The sequence below is a fragment of the Molothrus aeneus genome, chromosome 12, assembly GCF_037042795.1.
Source record: "Molothrus aeneus isolate 106 chromosome 12, BPBGC_Maene_1.0, whole genome shotgun sequence".
Taxonomy (NCBI): domain Eukaryota; kingdom Metazoa; phylum Chordata; class Aves; order Passeriformes; family Icteridae; genus Molothrus; species Molothrus aeneus.
Genome location: NC_089657.1, coordinates 467,940 through 482,913, shown reverse-complemented (window position 1 = coordinate 482,913; position 14,974 = coordinate 467,940). Strand labels below are relative to the sequence as shown.

General features: G+C 45.2%; 1 protein-coding gene across 2 annotated transcripts in view; it reads left to right on the top strand.

Moving 5' to 3' along the window:
* Nucleotides 1-12,795, top strand: part of IFT122 (intraflagellar transport 122) — a 30,158-nt gene extending 17,363 nt beyond the window's left edge. The window contains exons 18-29 of one of the 2 annotated variants that reach the window (XM_066558006.1): nt 1,585-1,751; nt 2,605-2,776; nt 3,338-3,440; nt 4,912-5,052; nt 6,026-6,123; nt 6,993-7,093; nt 8,223-8,388; nt 9,347-9,458; nt 9,860-9,988; nt 10,810-10,889; nt 11,528-11,692; nt 12,358-12,795. In XM_066558006.1, coding sequence (XP_066414103.1) covers nt 1,585-1,751; nt 2,605-2,776; nt 3,338-3,440; nt 4,912-5,052; nt 6,026-6,123; nt 6,993-7,093; nt 8,223-8,388; nt 9,347-9,458; nt 9,860-9,988; nt 10,810-10,889; nt 11,528-11,692; nt 12,358-12,447 — 1,524 coding nt within the window. In that variant the 3' untranslated portion in view covers nt 12,448-12,795. The remainder of the gene's footprint in view (nt 1-1,584; nt 1,752-2,604; nt 2,777-3,337; nt 3,441-4,911; nt 5,053-6,025; nt 6,124-6,992; nt 7,094-8,222; nt 8,389-9,346; nt 9,459-9,859; nt 9,989-10,809; nt 10,890-11,527; nt 11,693-12,357) is intronic. The other variant, XM_066558008.1, reaches the window with a different exon arrangement.
* The last annotated feature ends 2,179 nt before the right edge of the window (nt 12,796-14,974 follow it).

Genomic DNA, 14,974 nt, shown 5'->3' with positions numbered 1-14,974 from the left:
CCCCCTTGTTTTCAAGTTGTTTATCCAAGGAAAAATACATGGGGGAGGGGTGTGTTTTTGTGGTGCTGTTTTCACTGATGCTGCCAGAATTATTCAAAGGGACCCACAGAACCTGGTTTCTTGTGCATGACTTTGATGAGGTCTGGACGGAGGGTCCAGACTGGAGGCAGAGGTTGGGAGTCCTTTGATATCTGGTCAGAGGCTCTTTATCACAGCACCAGATCACTAATTACTGGCAACTCACAAAAAACCTTTTATACTGTGGGAAGCTGAGCTTAGCTTTTGATTTGGGGCTTATTTTGATGACCTAAGCTGGAAAACAAGTCATGCCAAAGAGACTGTTTGACTTCACTCTGGAGTGCAGTTTTCCATATCCAGAGGCTGTTGGGATACCTGTGTAGCTGCTCCTGGAGCAGGGCTGTGCTGCAGGAGGCAGGCCTGGGGCTCGGTTGGAGCTGGCACCGATGGGGTGCACTTCTGGCTGGAGCAGGGAGCTGCTGAATTGCAGTGCTGGAGCAGCCCTGGTGTACAGGTCTTTGCCCATTTGTTGCTTTGGTGCTGGTTTTTTAAACCTCTGTCAGAATTTGCCAGAAACATAGAGGATATGCAGTTTTCCACTCTTTTCCCACCTGTCATTTCTCCTCTGTTCTGATTTTCTTTTGATAGAAGCTGTTTAATGGGCAGTAGCCTGTTCTGTTAACAGTCAAAATTGCCCTTAATCGATCTTCTGGTGTTGAAGGGGGGTTTTATATTTTTTTCCTGGCACATGATGTCAACAGATGTGAACCATATGGTGCCAGAGCTTTAGTTCTGGCAGAAGAAGCTGAACTAACTATTAGAAATATTTCCAAAATGGTTGTCAACACAGGGTCCAGGCTTGGTGTTTGCATTCCTTCCACAAGTCCAAGCAGTGCTTCAGAGCACTCTCACTTTTGAGCAGCTGTGGTTCTGGTATTATAAAAGAACTTAATGGATATATTTTTTTAAATACCTTGTTTCCTGCAAAGACATTTGATAATTATTTCAGCCTTCAGTTGATTTGTGGTGGGACATCCTGATGCCAGTGTGTGATTAAGTGGATGTGCTGCTGTGGGCTGGGACTGGGTTGTCATTGAGAAGCAATCCATACCTGCTTGGCTTGCAAGAGACAATCTAAAACTTGGAATTATCTATTAGAGTTTTTAGATTAGTACCATTTTGTTTTGGAAAGGCTTGTTCCTGACAAGCTTGCAGAAATTGTAACTCGTATCCACCGAACCAGGCTTAGCAGAGAGCAGGAGGGGACATTAGGGTTGCCTCTGAGCACCTGCACTGTCCTTCTCTGGGCCTGGCCACAATCTCCTGCTTTCTTTTTAATTGAAAACTGTATAAATGTGAGACTTGCCATTGTTTCCTCCCAGACACCGGGCCTTGATGATGAGCTGCTGAAGGCTGGCTCAGTGCATGCTGCTCTCCATGGAGTATTTCTGTCCTTGGGAGGCATCATGGTTTTCATTACAAAAGCCTTTATCTATTTTAGGGTTTAGACTGTAATGATGTTTGTGACCAGAAGATAATGCAGACTTCTGTATTGCACTGTTGCAGGAATTTCTGGGATCTGGAGATCCCAAAGACACAAAGATGCTGATAAAAAAGCAAGCAGACTGGGCCAAGGATATCAATGAACCAAAGGCAGCAGTGGAGATGTACCTCTCTGCTGGAGAGCACATGAAGGCCATCGAAATCAGCGGGAACCACGGCTGGGTGGATATGTAGGTTTTTTGTCTCCTCAGAGATAACAGATAATAAAAGCTTGAATGAGATATTATGAATTCCCCGTAATTTTAAAATAAGACCAAATGTATTTTGTATCTGCCTTTATATCAGGTTGAGTATCTGAAACACACCTATGATTTAAAATGTTTTAAAAGTTGCATATGTTTAGAGGGTAGGGCCATAAATATGTTACAAAAACTAATGCATTACAGCAATGAAGAGTATGCATAGATTTATCTACAATATGAGATTGTCTAAAATAGTGTGAATGCCTTCAGAGTGATCATCACAGCAGTAACTGTACCAGGTAGCCCAGTGCTGCTGTTCTCAGCTGTTTAGCATAATCATCTAGGGGGTAGAGAAGTCACCTGGAGCACAGAGTCTTTACAAATTCGGTGGCCATTCCTGTCTCTGGTTGTTTCTCATCAATGTAGGTGGCACTTGGGTCATTTGCTGGGCTGCCTTGAGATCGTGGCCAGGCCCTTCAGGCTGGCCTTGCCTCTGTTTTGCTGTGTGGCACAGGGGCTGCTCTTTATTCAGGAGCCTATTGCTCAGGTCAGGGTTGGGAAGTGTGTCCTGTGCCACTGAGTCATGCAGGACGTGTTCCCTCCTTCCATCTGCAGAGTCTGAGATACGGAACTGAATGTGTGAGCAAAGAGGGAAGGAAGGGCTTTGAGTTTGCAAAAGGAAAAAGCTATTTGGAATGTTTACTGAAACTGTTTAAACACTGTTGCATGGTAGTACTATTAGGATGTTTATTAAATGTTAACCGATTAAAGGTGAAGTTATGACGATAATTAAAAGGCAAAGCACCAAGGCAAACATCTGGCTTCTTTCTTCTGAGCCTAGGTTAATCGAAATTGCTCGAAAACTGGATAAAGCTGAGCGTGAGCCTTTGGCCAAATGTGCCTTCTATTTTAAGCAACTTGATAACCCTGGCTATGCTGCAGAAACCTACATGAAGGTTGGTGACCTGAAAGCATTGGTCCAGCTCCACGTGGAGACTCATCGCTGGGAGGAAGTGAGTGTGCCCTTGATTTGTGTTTTGAAAACCACTGCTTCTTATTGTCACTGGTTGCAACTAAAAAGGGAGGCAAATGTCTGGCTCCCCCAGCATTGTAATGAGGGAAGAAGGCTTCTGCAGAAGGATTCAGAGTATTTCAGTTAATTGTGTATGCCAGCATGTGTTTGGTGGTGGTATGGTCTTCTGAAACTGAATCTAAACTGCATTTATAGTGTTACTTCAATTTCTTTAGAAAATGCATTCAGTAAAAATACAAATATTTTTTGTCTCTTGCTGGGAAATCTACTAAATTTCCCAGATAATCACTTTCAAGTCTTTCTGTTTCAATAGTCAATCTGTTATTATGCTAAGCTTCTTTTCTTTTGTTGTTGATTGCTTTTTTATTTTAAAACACATAAGTTTCATACTGGAGAAAATATAGATTACACTCTCTATTCTGTGTATATGTTTCATTGTGAATTTTCTTAGAGCTGAAGGATTGATCCTTTGGAATACTTTAAAACCTTTAACCTTTTCAACCGTGCAATATTCTAAGAATAAGCTTTTTATTTATGTCAGGCATTTGCTCTGAGTGAAAAGCATCCTGAATTCAAAGATGAAGTGTATGTCCCTTATGCTCAGTGGCTGGCAGAGAGTGATCGATTTGAGGAAGCCCAGAAAGGTGAGAATGTCACTGACAGATCACTGCTCGCTCCATATTTACTCCATAGTAGACTCTGCCCAGGCAAATTTCTTACCAGTGGTATTCAAAACCAAATATAACCCATCTTTTCATACTGGTTTTAAAGTAACTGGAAATCTCCTTCTTTTATAGGAAAATGTGATAAATCTGTCAGAAATTATGGCATCTAAATATAAGTCTAGATTTTCTATCTTCTTGTATATCTGAGTGTGGCACATAAAGAGGTATTTGGCATATAATCCTAACTGTTGTAAGATTTTTATCCTGCAAAAAATCAAAATATGGCAGCTCTATTATTAGCCTGAGTAATTTTTCCTTCTATTTAGACAATACTGGATTTGCACAAGTCAAGTTCTCCTGTTCCTTTAAGGTTTTTGTGGCGTTTGTTTGGCTTATAAGATTACATTTGAACAGAACTGTTAACTTTCCATTCTGTGGAAAGCCTTCAAAACTCAGTCCACAAACTACTGGAGAGCCAAGAAGCTGTTGAAGTGAGAGCTCTGTGTGCAGTGCCTTGGCTCAGGTGCAGTTCCATGTGACAGGTGCCCCTGCTGTTGCCTGAGCCAGCTCGGATCCAAGGCTGACACTGCTTGGCTTAGAAGGGCCAGGTAGGGGCTGGGCTGGGCCCGATGTGCCTCTGCACAGGACGAGTTTGTGTGTCTTGGCACCAAGCCTTTGAGCAGCTGGTTGAGGGCAGGGTGGTCGTTTGCACTCTCTGAATGCAGGTCAGAGGCCCCATGTGCTCCACAAAGCTCTGTGCTGCTGGGGCTCAGCAAGTGTAGGTGCCCAGAGCTGGAGGAGCTGGAGGTCCTCACGGGACTCTTCTGGTCTCAGAACAGAATGTGAGGTCTGGTTCAAGCTGAGCTGGCTTCACTCAGGGGGCAGCAGTGCTGTGGGGCTGGGTTTTTTGGGCTTGGTTCCCCCTCAGCCCTGTTCCTTTGGCCAAATGCAGTTTGCCAAGTGAGAATTCAGGGTGTTACTTGGTGCATCAGAAAAGGAGATGCTGTTAGTAAATGACGAGAGGGTGTAGTAGCTGTACTCTTTTAAAGTATTCATGCACACCAGAGCACTGGCTTCAAACAATTTACTGTAGTTTTGAATGAAGTTGGGAGTTGCAGTATTTGGAGATCACTGTTGTTTGCACAGAGATCTAATCATCACAGCATCTTCTCTTTTCTATTTTAAAAAACCCAGTAACCTGTATTATATATACTCCTTGAGCTCAAGAGTTGCTGAGACAGTGCAAAAGCTTCAAAATACCTGCAGGTTCTTCTCATGTTCCATTAGTGTCACTGCATTCAAGGAGGAAAATACTAGTGTATAATCCCTTTTATCCTGCCCTGGACAGAGTGTTTGATATGGGCTGAATAGAGTGCTCTCGTTCAAAACCATTAGTTTCCGTTAATTGATGTAATCACACAGTGAGCCCCTCTCTGTTTTGGCTGGGCAGCGTTTCACAAGGCCGGCAGGCAGGGGGAGGCCGTGCGGGTGCTGGAGCAGCTCACACACAACGCCGTGCTCGAGAGCCGCTTCAACGACGCAGCCTATTATTACTGGATGCTCTCCATGCAGTGCTTAGACATTGCCCAAGGTGAGTCACCGAAGGAAGTGTGTGTTTGTTACCTTGTTGTGCACGTAGACAAACAGCTCTGCATTGTGATAGCGTTGCTGCAGCTGCTTCTCCGCTGGGTGCTTTGATTTGGGTTTTTTAATGCTGTGCACATCTTGGGCTTGTGCTATTTTTGTAGTCCCCTGTTTTTCCCATGTGCTAATTTAAAACAAATAAACAAACCAGCGACATCAGCAGGCATAAGGCTCCTTCTGAAGTCTGGCTGGGATGAAAATCCTGCCTCCTGGGACCATGTATCCTCCTTCACCCTCCCATCACACCCATTGCCTGGACGGTTAAAGTGCTAGTAAATAAAAGATGTTGGAGAGTAAGTGACCTCAAGTGTTTGAACATAGGTTAGGGTGGTTACAAATCATTTCTGCCAACAGGTAAAACTGATTGTTCGCTAGCTGTCATCTTGTCTCCAAACTGTATGTCACTGGGAGAGAGGTGTCAATAGTTAATAGGTGTAGTTTAGTGATAATGCAGAAGGTTGGGAATACTGCCTTTTGTCTGGTGCCTTTGGTTTTAGTTCAGCTGATCTGTCACCCCTCAGATGTTTGAGATGCATGTTTTTCCAAATGGCTTAGTAGTGTATTTGGTATTTGTGAAAGTTTTCAAAACCAATTGTATTTGTGAACTCTGGCATTCTGGAAGAGGTTCCCAGGGATGCACACCTGCTGCTCTCTGTCTGTAGCTCTTCTGTAGCCTCTGGCTGTGTTAAACCATCGCTTCAACTGTCCTGTGTTTTGCCATGCTTGTTTCAGGCCAGAAGTTTGCTCAGAAGAATAGCAACTCTGTAAGCATATGATCTGCATGGGTAGATGGGGCACACTTGACCTGGTACCTATCTCCTCTGGCAGTGCTGGTGCTAAAATGATAACAGGTTGTTTTCTCCCAGCTGAGTTCATAGACTGCTCTTTGAGACTGACACCAATGCTTTTGCCTCCCACAGAGAACGAAGGACAGCAGACTGAAATGTTGCAGAAGTTTCATCACTTCCAGCATTTGGCAGAAGTTTACCATGTCTATCACTTTATCCAAAGATACACTGTAAGATACTCACTTTAGAATTGTGTATTTATGCTTCCTGAGCTTTTTTCCTTAGGGAGTCCAAAAATAACTACGACTTTTCAGGCAATTATATATTGAATGTACATCAGTGATACTGTATAGTAACTTTATTTATTTATTTAACTTTATTTTATTTTATTATGCAGTCTTCAGCTGTCCTGTACAAGAGCTTGCTCCTCTCTTTACAGCTGCAGGTGGGGCAGGGCTGTGCGATGCCTGAGCTCCCTCCTGCCCGTGGCACTTTCTGCTGGTTGCCTTGGTTTGGTCCCATGGTACCTGAGCCTCTGCTCCTGCACAGGCCAGGGTCAGTTTTTCCCTTAGTCACTGGAAAACGGGGTTGAACAGAAGGCACATTAGCCCAGGGATTTCCACAGGGTGCTGCATGTGTCACTGATGTGCAGTCACGAGTGAAGAGCTCCTACTAATTCCAGCAATTAGAGTCATGCTGCCATCACCCTTGGTGCAAATACCTGTTGTAGAACATTTGAGAACCCTTGCTCTGTGCCCTTGCCCAAAAGAAGACTCTGTGCTGTGGAGTCTTTGCTGTCAGACTACTTTAGATCTCACAGCCACATCTCTGTGGCTGTGCAGACTGCCCTCATTTTTAAATAACCTGTTAAAGGTTCTGTCTTAGCTACACTGATCTCTGTCTCTCTTTTCTCTGTGTATTAGGCATGAGCTTTGGTGATACAGATATGCAAAATCCACTTGTTATGTTCTGTCAACACCTCTTTTCTCAACGGGTGAAAGAAACACCGTACTAGAGATGCCTTGTGCTGTGTTGCTTACTGATGTAAGTTGTTGGTTTTCCAGCTTAGAAATGTGTGTCTATGTTTTTCATACCACAGGAGGAGCCTTTCAGCTTCCACTTGCCTGAAACCCTCTTCAATATTTCCAGGTTTCTGCTTCACAGCTTAACAAAGGAGACTCCTTTGGGGATCTCAAAAGTGTATCCTTCCAATATAGTACAAAATCTAAAAGTTATCATGTGATACATGAAAGGAATAACTGCTGTTGGTCCAAGGCAGGCACTTACTGCAGGGAATCTTTGGTGTCACCTGTTGGTTATCATTAATGGGAACTGACTTCTGGCCCTCAGGAATAATCAGCATCTTCAAACTATTGAGCTGCACTGGTTTGTTATTTGATATGGTTTTGGAAAGCTGTGCAAATCAACTAATGTCAAACTCTGTTAGGCCACCTTGAACACCTGCTCCTCTGGTGTGTCACCTGTGTCAGAAGAGCAAGTTCTAGGACATCAGTCAGTGCAAAAAGGTGTTGGCTCTGAATCTTGACAGCGTTGTTACAAGGAGACTGAACTGAGGCAGAAGCAGGGAAACCCAGGAGCTTTTGCTTCCTGTGAGGTTGGTGTGGCCACGTGGTCTCTCAGGCCACCATCTGCATGGCCCTGTTAGTGCTAGTGAACCTCTGGGAGTGCTTCCTGAAGGGGCTGTGTGAGCCCAGTGAAATGCACCTTTCTGTAAGAGATAGCCACAAGGTCACTGGATGCCATAGGGAGTTCTTGGTTTCACTTCATTTCTGGCTTTGGATGGGATATTAGCTTTCCTTTTCATAACTTCCTTGCTTAGAAATGTAGAATCTTTCATGAAGTTTTTGATAACAGGCCTTGTGGTCAGTAGGTGTAAACAGCAGTTCCCTCTGGCGGGAGGGAAGGACAACACTTGGTTGCTAACATGGGGCACACTCTTTCAAACCACATCAGGTATATTTACTCAGTGTCAGAGACTTACTTATGCTGTAAGAAATGTTAGGATTTTGGGTTTTTTGTGGCTGGGGGAAAGTGCATGCACCCCAAAATTACTGAAATATTGTAAATGGAGCCATAGCAGTATTTATGTAGCATCAGTTCCTTACCTTGCTAATAATTGCCCACAGATATTTTGATAGTCCTTTCACACATGTTTGTAAATGAAGTTCTGTAAATAGATTTCTCTGGTTAAAGCCTGTTTGAAGTCCCGGTGTTGGATATGCTTCATTGCACAACTTCTGTGATTAGACAGAGTATTGCGTTTTTTCATAAATGCTGTATGTATTTTTATTCCTTAATTAAATTATAGCAATACATTATTGGCCCTGGCAAAGCAGAGTAAAGCTCTTGGTGCATATAAATTGGCTCGTCATGCCTATGACAAGCTGCAGGGACTGCAGATCCCAGACAGGTTCCAGAAATCTGTTGAGCTGGGCAGCCTGACAATCCGATCCAAGCCATTCCATGACAGTGAAGTAAGCTGTAATGTGTTTCATGTTAATCATTAATATGTGGCCTAATCCTAGAATATGAGTTCCTGTGTGCACAAAACAGTCTGAAATATATTATGCATGGCTCTGTGATACAATTGTATTTCTGCTGGAAACACAGTCCTTTTATTGTTATTCTTCGAGTCAGACTTCCTTCTGCTCCTGAGAGCAAATTAAAATCAGCCCTCTCTTTGTGGGCAGCTTCCTCCCTCTCCTCTCTTGCAGTTACCTTCCTCACTGCCTATTAATTCTTCCAAGCCCTTTTCTTCCCAGTTCACATGCTATTGTTCCACAGTCTTTGTCTCTCTTCAGCTGGAGGTCACTTTCATTTGTCCCACTCCTAACACTCTTCCCCTCCTCCCTCCATCCCTTCAGTGACCTTCCTTCCGTAAATCTTATTTTAACACCTTTTCTTCTTTCCCTGAAGTCTGGCTTTCTGCAGTGTTCTATAAAGCCATGTCTCAGGGAGTACTCACTAAAAATAAATTGCATTGTACCAGTGAACATACACCTGGCCTCCTGAAATAAGAGAAACACACCCTTTAAGAACTGCCTAAAATAACTCTGCTCTTGAAAAGAGATGAATTAATTGGAGAACCTAAATTTGACCAAATCTTAGAGCAAAAAAACTTTGCTTCAGTAAACTTCTCTTCAGCTTCTTTTGTCCCTGTGTATTTGATGCAGAATTGTGCTTCTGTTACTGCAAGGCAAGGTGAAAACTTAAAGTGGTGAAGACAGCTATTTTTAATGGGAAAACTTGCTGTTTGTTAAAAAGGGAAAGCATTTTCAGATGTTGAAGGGTCTGATTTCACAGCAGTGCTTCTCCAGACTGGCGCTGGTGCTGTGTCGGTGTTGTCAGCCGAAGGGGCCCGCATTTAATTGAAAACAAAGAGCTGAGGATGTGCCGGTCTGTGGTTACCATGCTCTCCATCTGTCTTTCCAGGAGCTCGTGCCCCTGTGTTACAGGTGCTCCACCAACAACCCCTTGCTGAATAACCTGGGGAATGTCTGCATTAACTGCAGGCAGCCTTTCGTCTTCTCGGCCTCCTCCTACGGTGCGTTGGGACGCCGCGTTTGCTCGTGCTTTGCAAGTAGATAAATGTTAACAGAGTAGGTCAGTGCATAATTCCTTCTTTCTGCAGTGCTGTTTGGACAAACAAATGTTCCTTTACTGTTGCTAAATTTGACTAAGTGGGGGTTGTTGGCTCTCACTGCAGAGCAGCAGCACAGCATTGTTGCATTGCCAGACACTGAAATGCATCTGGTGTTCTGTGAAGGTGAACACAACCCTTTCAGAAGTGTGGGGGGTTTGGTTTGCTGCAATTTTATTTTATTTAACTTGTTTCATGAGGGAAGGTGGGCAGAACACCAGTGACATGAAGGAGCACAGTATCTGCTATGAGGCATTTCCTGAGTTCCTGCAGGTCGAACATTTCCTGCCTTTCCCTCCTTTCAGAGGTGCTGCATCTGGTTGAGTTCTATTTGGAAGATGGCATCACAGATGAAGAAGCTGTAGCTCTCATTGATCTTGAAGCTCCAAGAGTGAGTAAAAGAGAGAATAAATGGCAAGAGATGATGACTGACCGTATCCTTTTGATTAAAATTGGTTTCCTTTTCTTGGGAAAAATTAAACCATTTAGAGTTTATTTTTTCCTCTTAGGTTTAAACCTTTCTGTCATATGACTGATGTAAGTGCAATTGCATCTTGTTTCTTTGTTGTGTTAGTATAACAACCAAAACACAGTTTAGCTAAACCTAATATTGTCAAGACGCTTTTCCATCAGGACAGTTTATTTATTATCCTGGCAATGTTTGTTTTTAACAGTGGAATGCCATGCTTTACCTATTCTGTGTGAACTGCTTTCTGACCAGGATGAAGGGAATCTGGAGTGTGTTGCTTCCAATAACAGCTTCTTTCAGAGGCTGCCTTCTCCTAGCCAAGGGAAGTAGCACTTCACAACTGTTCCTGTTGGGATCTGGTTTGGAATGCTTTGGCATCCAGAGCTCCCAGTTGCTGTCAGGGTTATAGAATATGAGATTGATGTAGAGTAATGCACAGGAACACACAAACTCTGACTAAAGCTGCCCAAAAATGTAACTTCAATAGATTGCTTCCTTTGCTCTGTCATCTGTGGAAGGGTAAGAGCTGATGTCATGCCTGGCTGTGGTCAGTCTGTTCTGGCTGTTCTACAGCAGCTGCAGTGATAAACTTCCCCAGTCACTGGAAACCCCAGCAGGGCCTTCTTGGTACTTTTTGTAATGGTCTGGGCACTGTCACAATTTGAGATACTCTGAAGCAGCAAGGGTCCTGCTGGGGTGCTCTCACACTGATTCTGTCATTGCTGGCTATGGTAAGCAGAGCCAGTTTTACAGGAATTCTTGTCCTTCCTTAAGACATGCATACAGATGTTCAGAGTTTGAAGCTTGATGACAGTACAGATATTATTGAGGATGATGATCCCTTTACAGCAAAACTGAGCTTTGAGGTAAGAACCGTACCTGTGTCAACCAACAGAAAATTTTTAATAGAATTTTTTTTTTTAATAGAAAATTTTACTTTACAAAGTCACTTTTATGGTGTGTATGTGGTACAAAGAGAGCTGCAGAGCTGGGGACTGGGAGGGGGATGGCACTTGAGAGGGAAATGGACTAACCAGTTAACTCCTCCCTTAAGAACACAAACAAAACCCCTCAAAACAGACAAACAAACCAGCAAAATCCACACAAACCCCCCTCAAACGAACAAACACAGACCTCACAAAACAACAATGATTTTAAACCAAACGCTCCTGGAATTTTGTTTCCTCACCATGCACTGGTGCAGCAGCAGCACACCTATAGAGCAGGCCTTACTGCAGGGTTTCATAGGGACTGTGAGCGTGGCTGTTATTTGCAAGGAGCTGTGTTAAAGAGACAAGCGAAGCTGACTGGAAACAGATGTGGCTGGATGCTGCTGTTGCTGGAGGTTTTGATAAAACTGACAGGGAGTTTGGTGGGACAAGGCTTGGGTCAGGTCTGCATTAGCTTCTAAAATTCTACTGCGTTTTACTTAGCTTCTTAAAACAAGCTGAAAGCCTCAGGGGCAGCGGCGGGCAGGCGGTGACAGCGCTCTTTGCTCCTGCAGCAGGGAGGCTCCGAGTTCGTGCCGGTGGTGGTGAGCCGCGCCGTGCTGCGCGCCATGAGCCGCCGCGACGTGCTGGTCAAGCGCTGGCCGCGCCCGCTGCGCTGGCAGTACTACCGCTCGCTGCTGCCCGACGCCTCCATCACCATGTGCCCCTCCTGCTTCCAGGTACTGCTGCACCGGGCTGTGCAGATAAACAGAAACAGCGCCAGCCATTGAAACCTCGTGCTCTGAAACGTACTCGGCAAATTCCTGAAGGAGGTAGAGGCCGAGCAGTGCCACCCCAGCTCTGAGCTGTGTGATAGACAGGGGAACAGCTGCCTTGGAAGACTTGGCCAGAGCTGAATTTGAGAAGTTGCCCTGACAGCAAGTCAGAGCCTCTTGAGCAAACCTTGGCTGACCAACAGAAGCCGTATTTATTTGTATTTATTTCCTTTTGTTCTGTCTCTCTGACTTGCAGCCTGGTCTAGCAAGGAGACCAGTCAGTGACTGTTGCCTTGTGTTTCAGACCTGCTCCTAAAGGATCCAAAAGGGTCCAAACCCTTGCTCAGAAATAACTTTTTGAAATGCTGGAATTCAGTCATATTTGCTTACTCAACTGCCTAACTGTCAATCCTTTTGCAAAAGTAGTTAGTAGCTCTGGCAGAGGTCTGTGACATGCTCGCTGCTGTGTTCCAGGCTGTAGCATCTCAGGTGACTGAAACCAAGAGGCCCGATTCTCTGTGGTGGTAGTTCCAGAGTTTCTGTGCTATTGAGTAGCCATTGAACTCAGTTTGTATTTTCTTTCAGCAGGGTACAGGCTAACTTGTTTTAAATGTGTTCCTAATTAACAGATGTTTCACACAGAAGACTATGAGCTCCTCATACTCCAGCATAATTGTTGTCCCTTCTGTCGGCGGAGAATAGATGAGTCAAACCAATGAAGAAAACCAGTCTTTTACCTCAACAACAGACTCCCCTGTTGGCTCAGCAAAACCCTTCTTAGATCTGTAGAGCTTTCCTAATAACTTAGTTATGTCATCTTGTCTCATTTTGTATGTAAGAGTGGAACCAAGTTGAAGAATTTAAACTATTTTTTTAAATTAAAACGTCTGTTTTTTGTGAATGTGCTCTGCATTTTCCAGGCAAGCAGCTGAAGTGCCACAGAATTTTACAGGAACATTTCTAGAATCAGGTTCAGCCTTCAAGTAATTGGTTTTACTCCAGATTGTGCTCCTTAACACACACCAGTTATTGACAGATCTTCAAATAAATGGGACTATTTTTCACTATTTATTGTCTCAGAATTTGCTATAATACTCACGCTTCTGATCAGAAATTTCTTTTTCCTTTCCATTCCGTTTAGGCAAGAACAGCATTTAGAGCCCTTCAAATATAATCTGAAGAGTTCCACTACTCTTGGCACTGGGGGCATCTCACAGCCACCCTGGGGCAGGTGGTGGCTGAATCTGTGTGGAATTCACCTGGTTAAAGTGCAGCATGTGAGGCTGTGCACACCTGAGCTCCGTGCTGCTGCCATGGAGGGCTCTGTATGGGAGAGCTGCTGAGCAGGGTGTCCCCAGCACCGTGTCAGTCCTGAGCCAAGCAGGAGCTCTGTGGGCGTGTGGCAGGAGGCAGACACACTGCTCTCCGCTGCAGCCTCTTGTGGAGGCATGAGACACGGGGGGCATCAGACCCAGGCAGCGCCTGAGCCCCTACAATGGCTTGCTGTCCCTGCAGGACTGGGCAGGAAATAGGAGAGCAGAGGCCAAGAAACTCCTGTGTTGAGATAAAGATGGTTTAATAGCTGCAGCACAGCTCTGCCTGCAAGCAAAGCAAAGCAAGAAGGAATTTATTCCCTGCTTCCTGGAGAGCAGGGCTCAGCATGAGTAACTGTCACTTGGGAAGGCAAACACCACAAACACAACATCCTCCCTTCCTCCCCCTTCCCCTGAGCTTTTATTTTGGAGCACATCATCTGGAGTGGCACACTGCTTTGGCCAGCTGTCCCAGGTCTGTCCCTCCGTTGCCAGCCCTGCTCTGGTCTGTAGCTGAGGGGGACAGGGCAGGCAGGATGCAGCTGCGCTCTGGTGTGTTCCCAAGTGCTGCTTTACACCCCGACACTCACACCCCGCTGTGCTGCTGGGAGGGAAGTGAGCTCCGTGCCGATGACACCAGTGTAGCCCCGGGCAGGGAATCTCGTGAGGAGGGACACAGGGTCATCCCAGCAGCTGGAAGATTCACGTAGGTCACCAGCTTGGCTGGAGCTGGGAAGTGGTGCCTCTTGACTTTAATCCAGTATAGGCTGTGCCCGTGTTGCCACAAGTTCTGTGTGATGGCAGCCTGTGTATTCCAGCCTGCCTTTACCCTGAGTGGGAAAGGACATGAGCAACTGGCTGAGGTGGTCGGTGCGGGCAGGGCAGCTCCCACGGGAGCAGCACTTTGCGCGTGAAATGGGATGTCTGTCTGCTCGAGTTGCTCTGGAAAAGGAGACCCTGCAATCACACTGCCGAGTTTCCGAGTCCCTCAGTGGTTCCTGACCAAGTTTGCTTGATTTACCACTTTAAAAACATTCTGTTCTAATTACAGCTCGTCTGCTTTCTGACTCAGCTGTCACTGTTTGCAGTGAAGACTCTGCTATTGACATGGATAAACAATGCTGTTTGAGATGGGAGCCAGGGTGGAATTCAGCTCCTTCTGGAACAGAGCTGGCTGTGCAGAGCCAGTGGGAATGAAAAATTATAAAACTGAAGAGAAAGGGTTTGCTGTGACACAAAGACAAAATGGACCGATGATTTTTTTTAAATAACTCTGTGAATACAGCCTAGCTTTGAAAAGTGTTTTGGGCTTTTCTGGGCAGAAGCACTCTGCATGTCTCATACATACATGATGAAAGGTTCTAGTCCAGGCTGCCCTGTGCCACGGAGCCCACCAGCTGGCTTCATGCTGAGGAGTCCCTGGAGGTACAAGAGGTCCCAGCACAGCACTTTGGCTGGAAGTTGTGAGCAATTTGCCCTGTTCCTTTATCTCTCGGCTGCCTGCCTGTCCCACTGCTGCATCCAGTGGTGACGCACGCCAGCCCTAAGCTCTGCATAGCAGCTGCTACCTCAGCAGTGGCTTACTGCATCAGCTTAAAGTGTTTTAGGAAATAAACCTTTAATCCCTGTGTGCTCAGGTACAAGTGTAAAGAGCTGCACTTGCAGTTAGAAAATGGCACTGCTTTGGCCTTGGAAACAAGTGTGAGAAATTAATTGAGAGGGACTTAGGGTGAACAGAGTGTGTGTGAGGACCTGGTGTTTTCATGTTAAGGTGAAGGAAGACCTTTGGGACTGTCCGGAGACTGTGGCCTGCATTGGGCTGCCAGCAAGGTCTGCCCTAGTCTGTGGTGCCAGCACTTCAGCTCCTTCCACCTTCCCCACTTAGAGGGCAGGTTCCCAGGTTGGGCTCTGCTCTAAGGAGAGTACAGTGCTT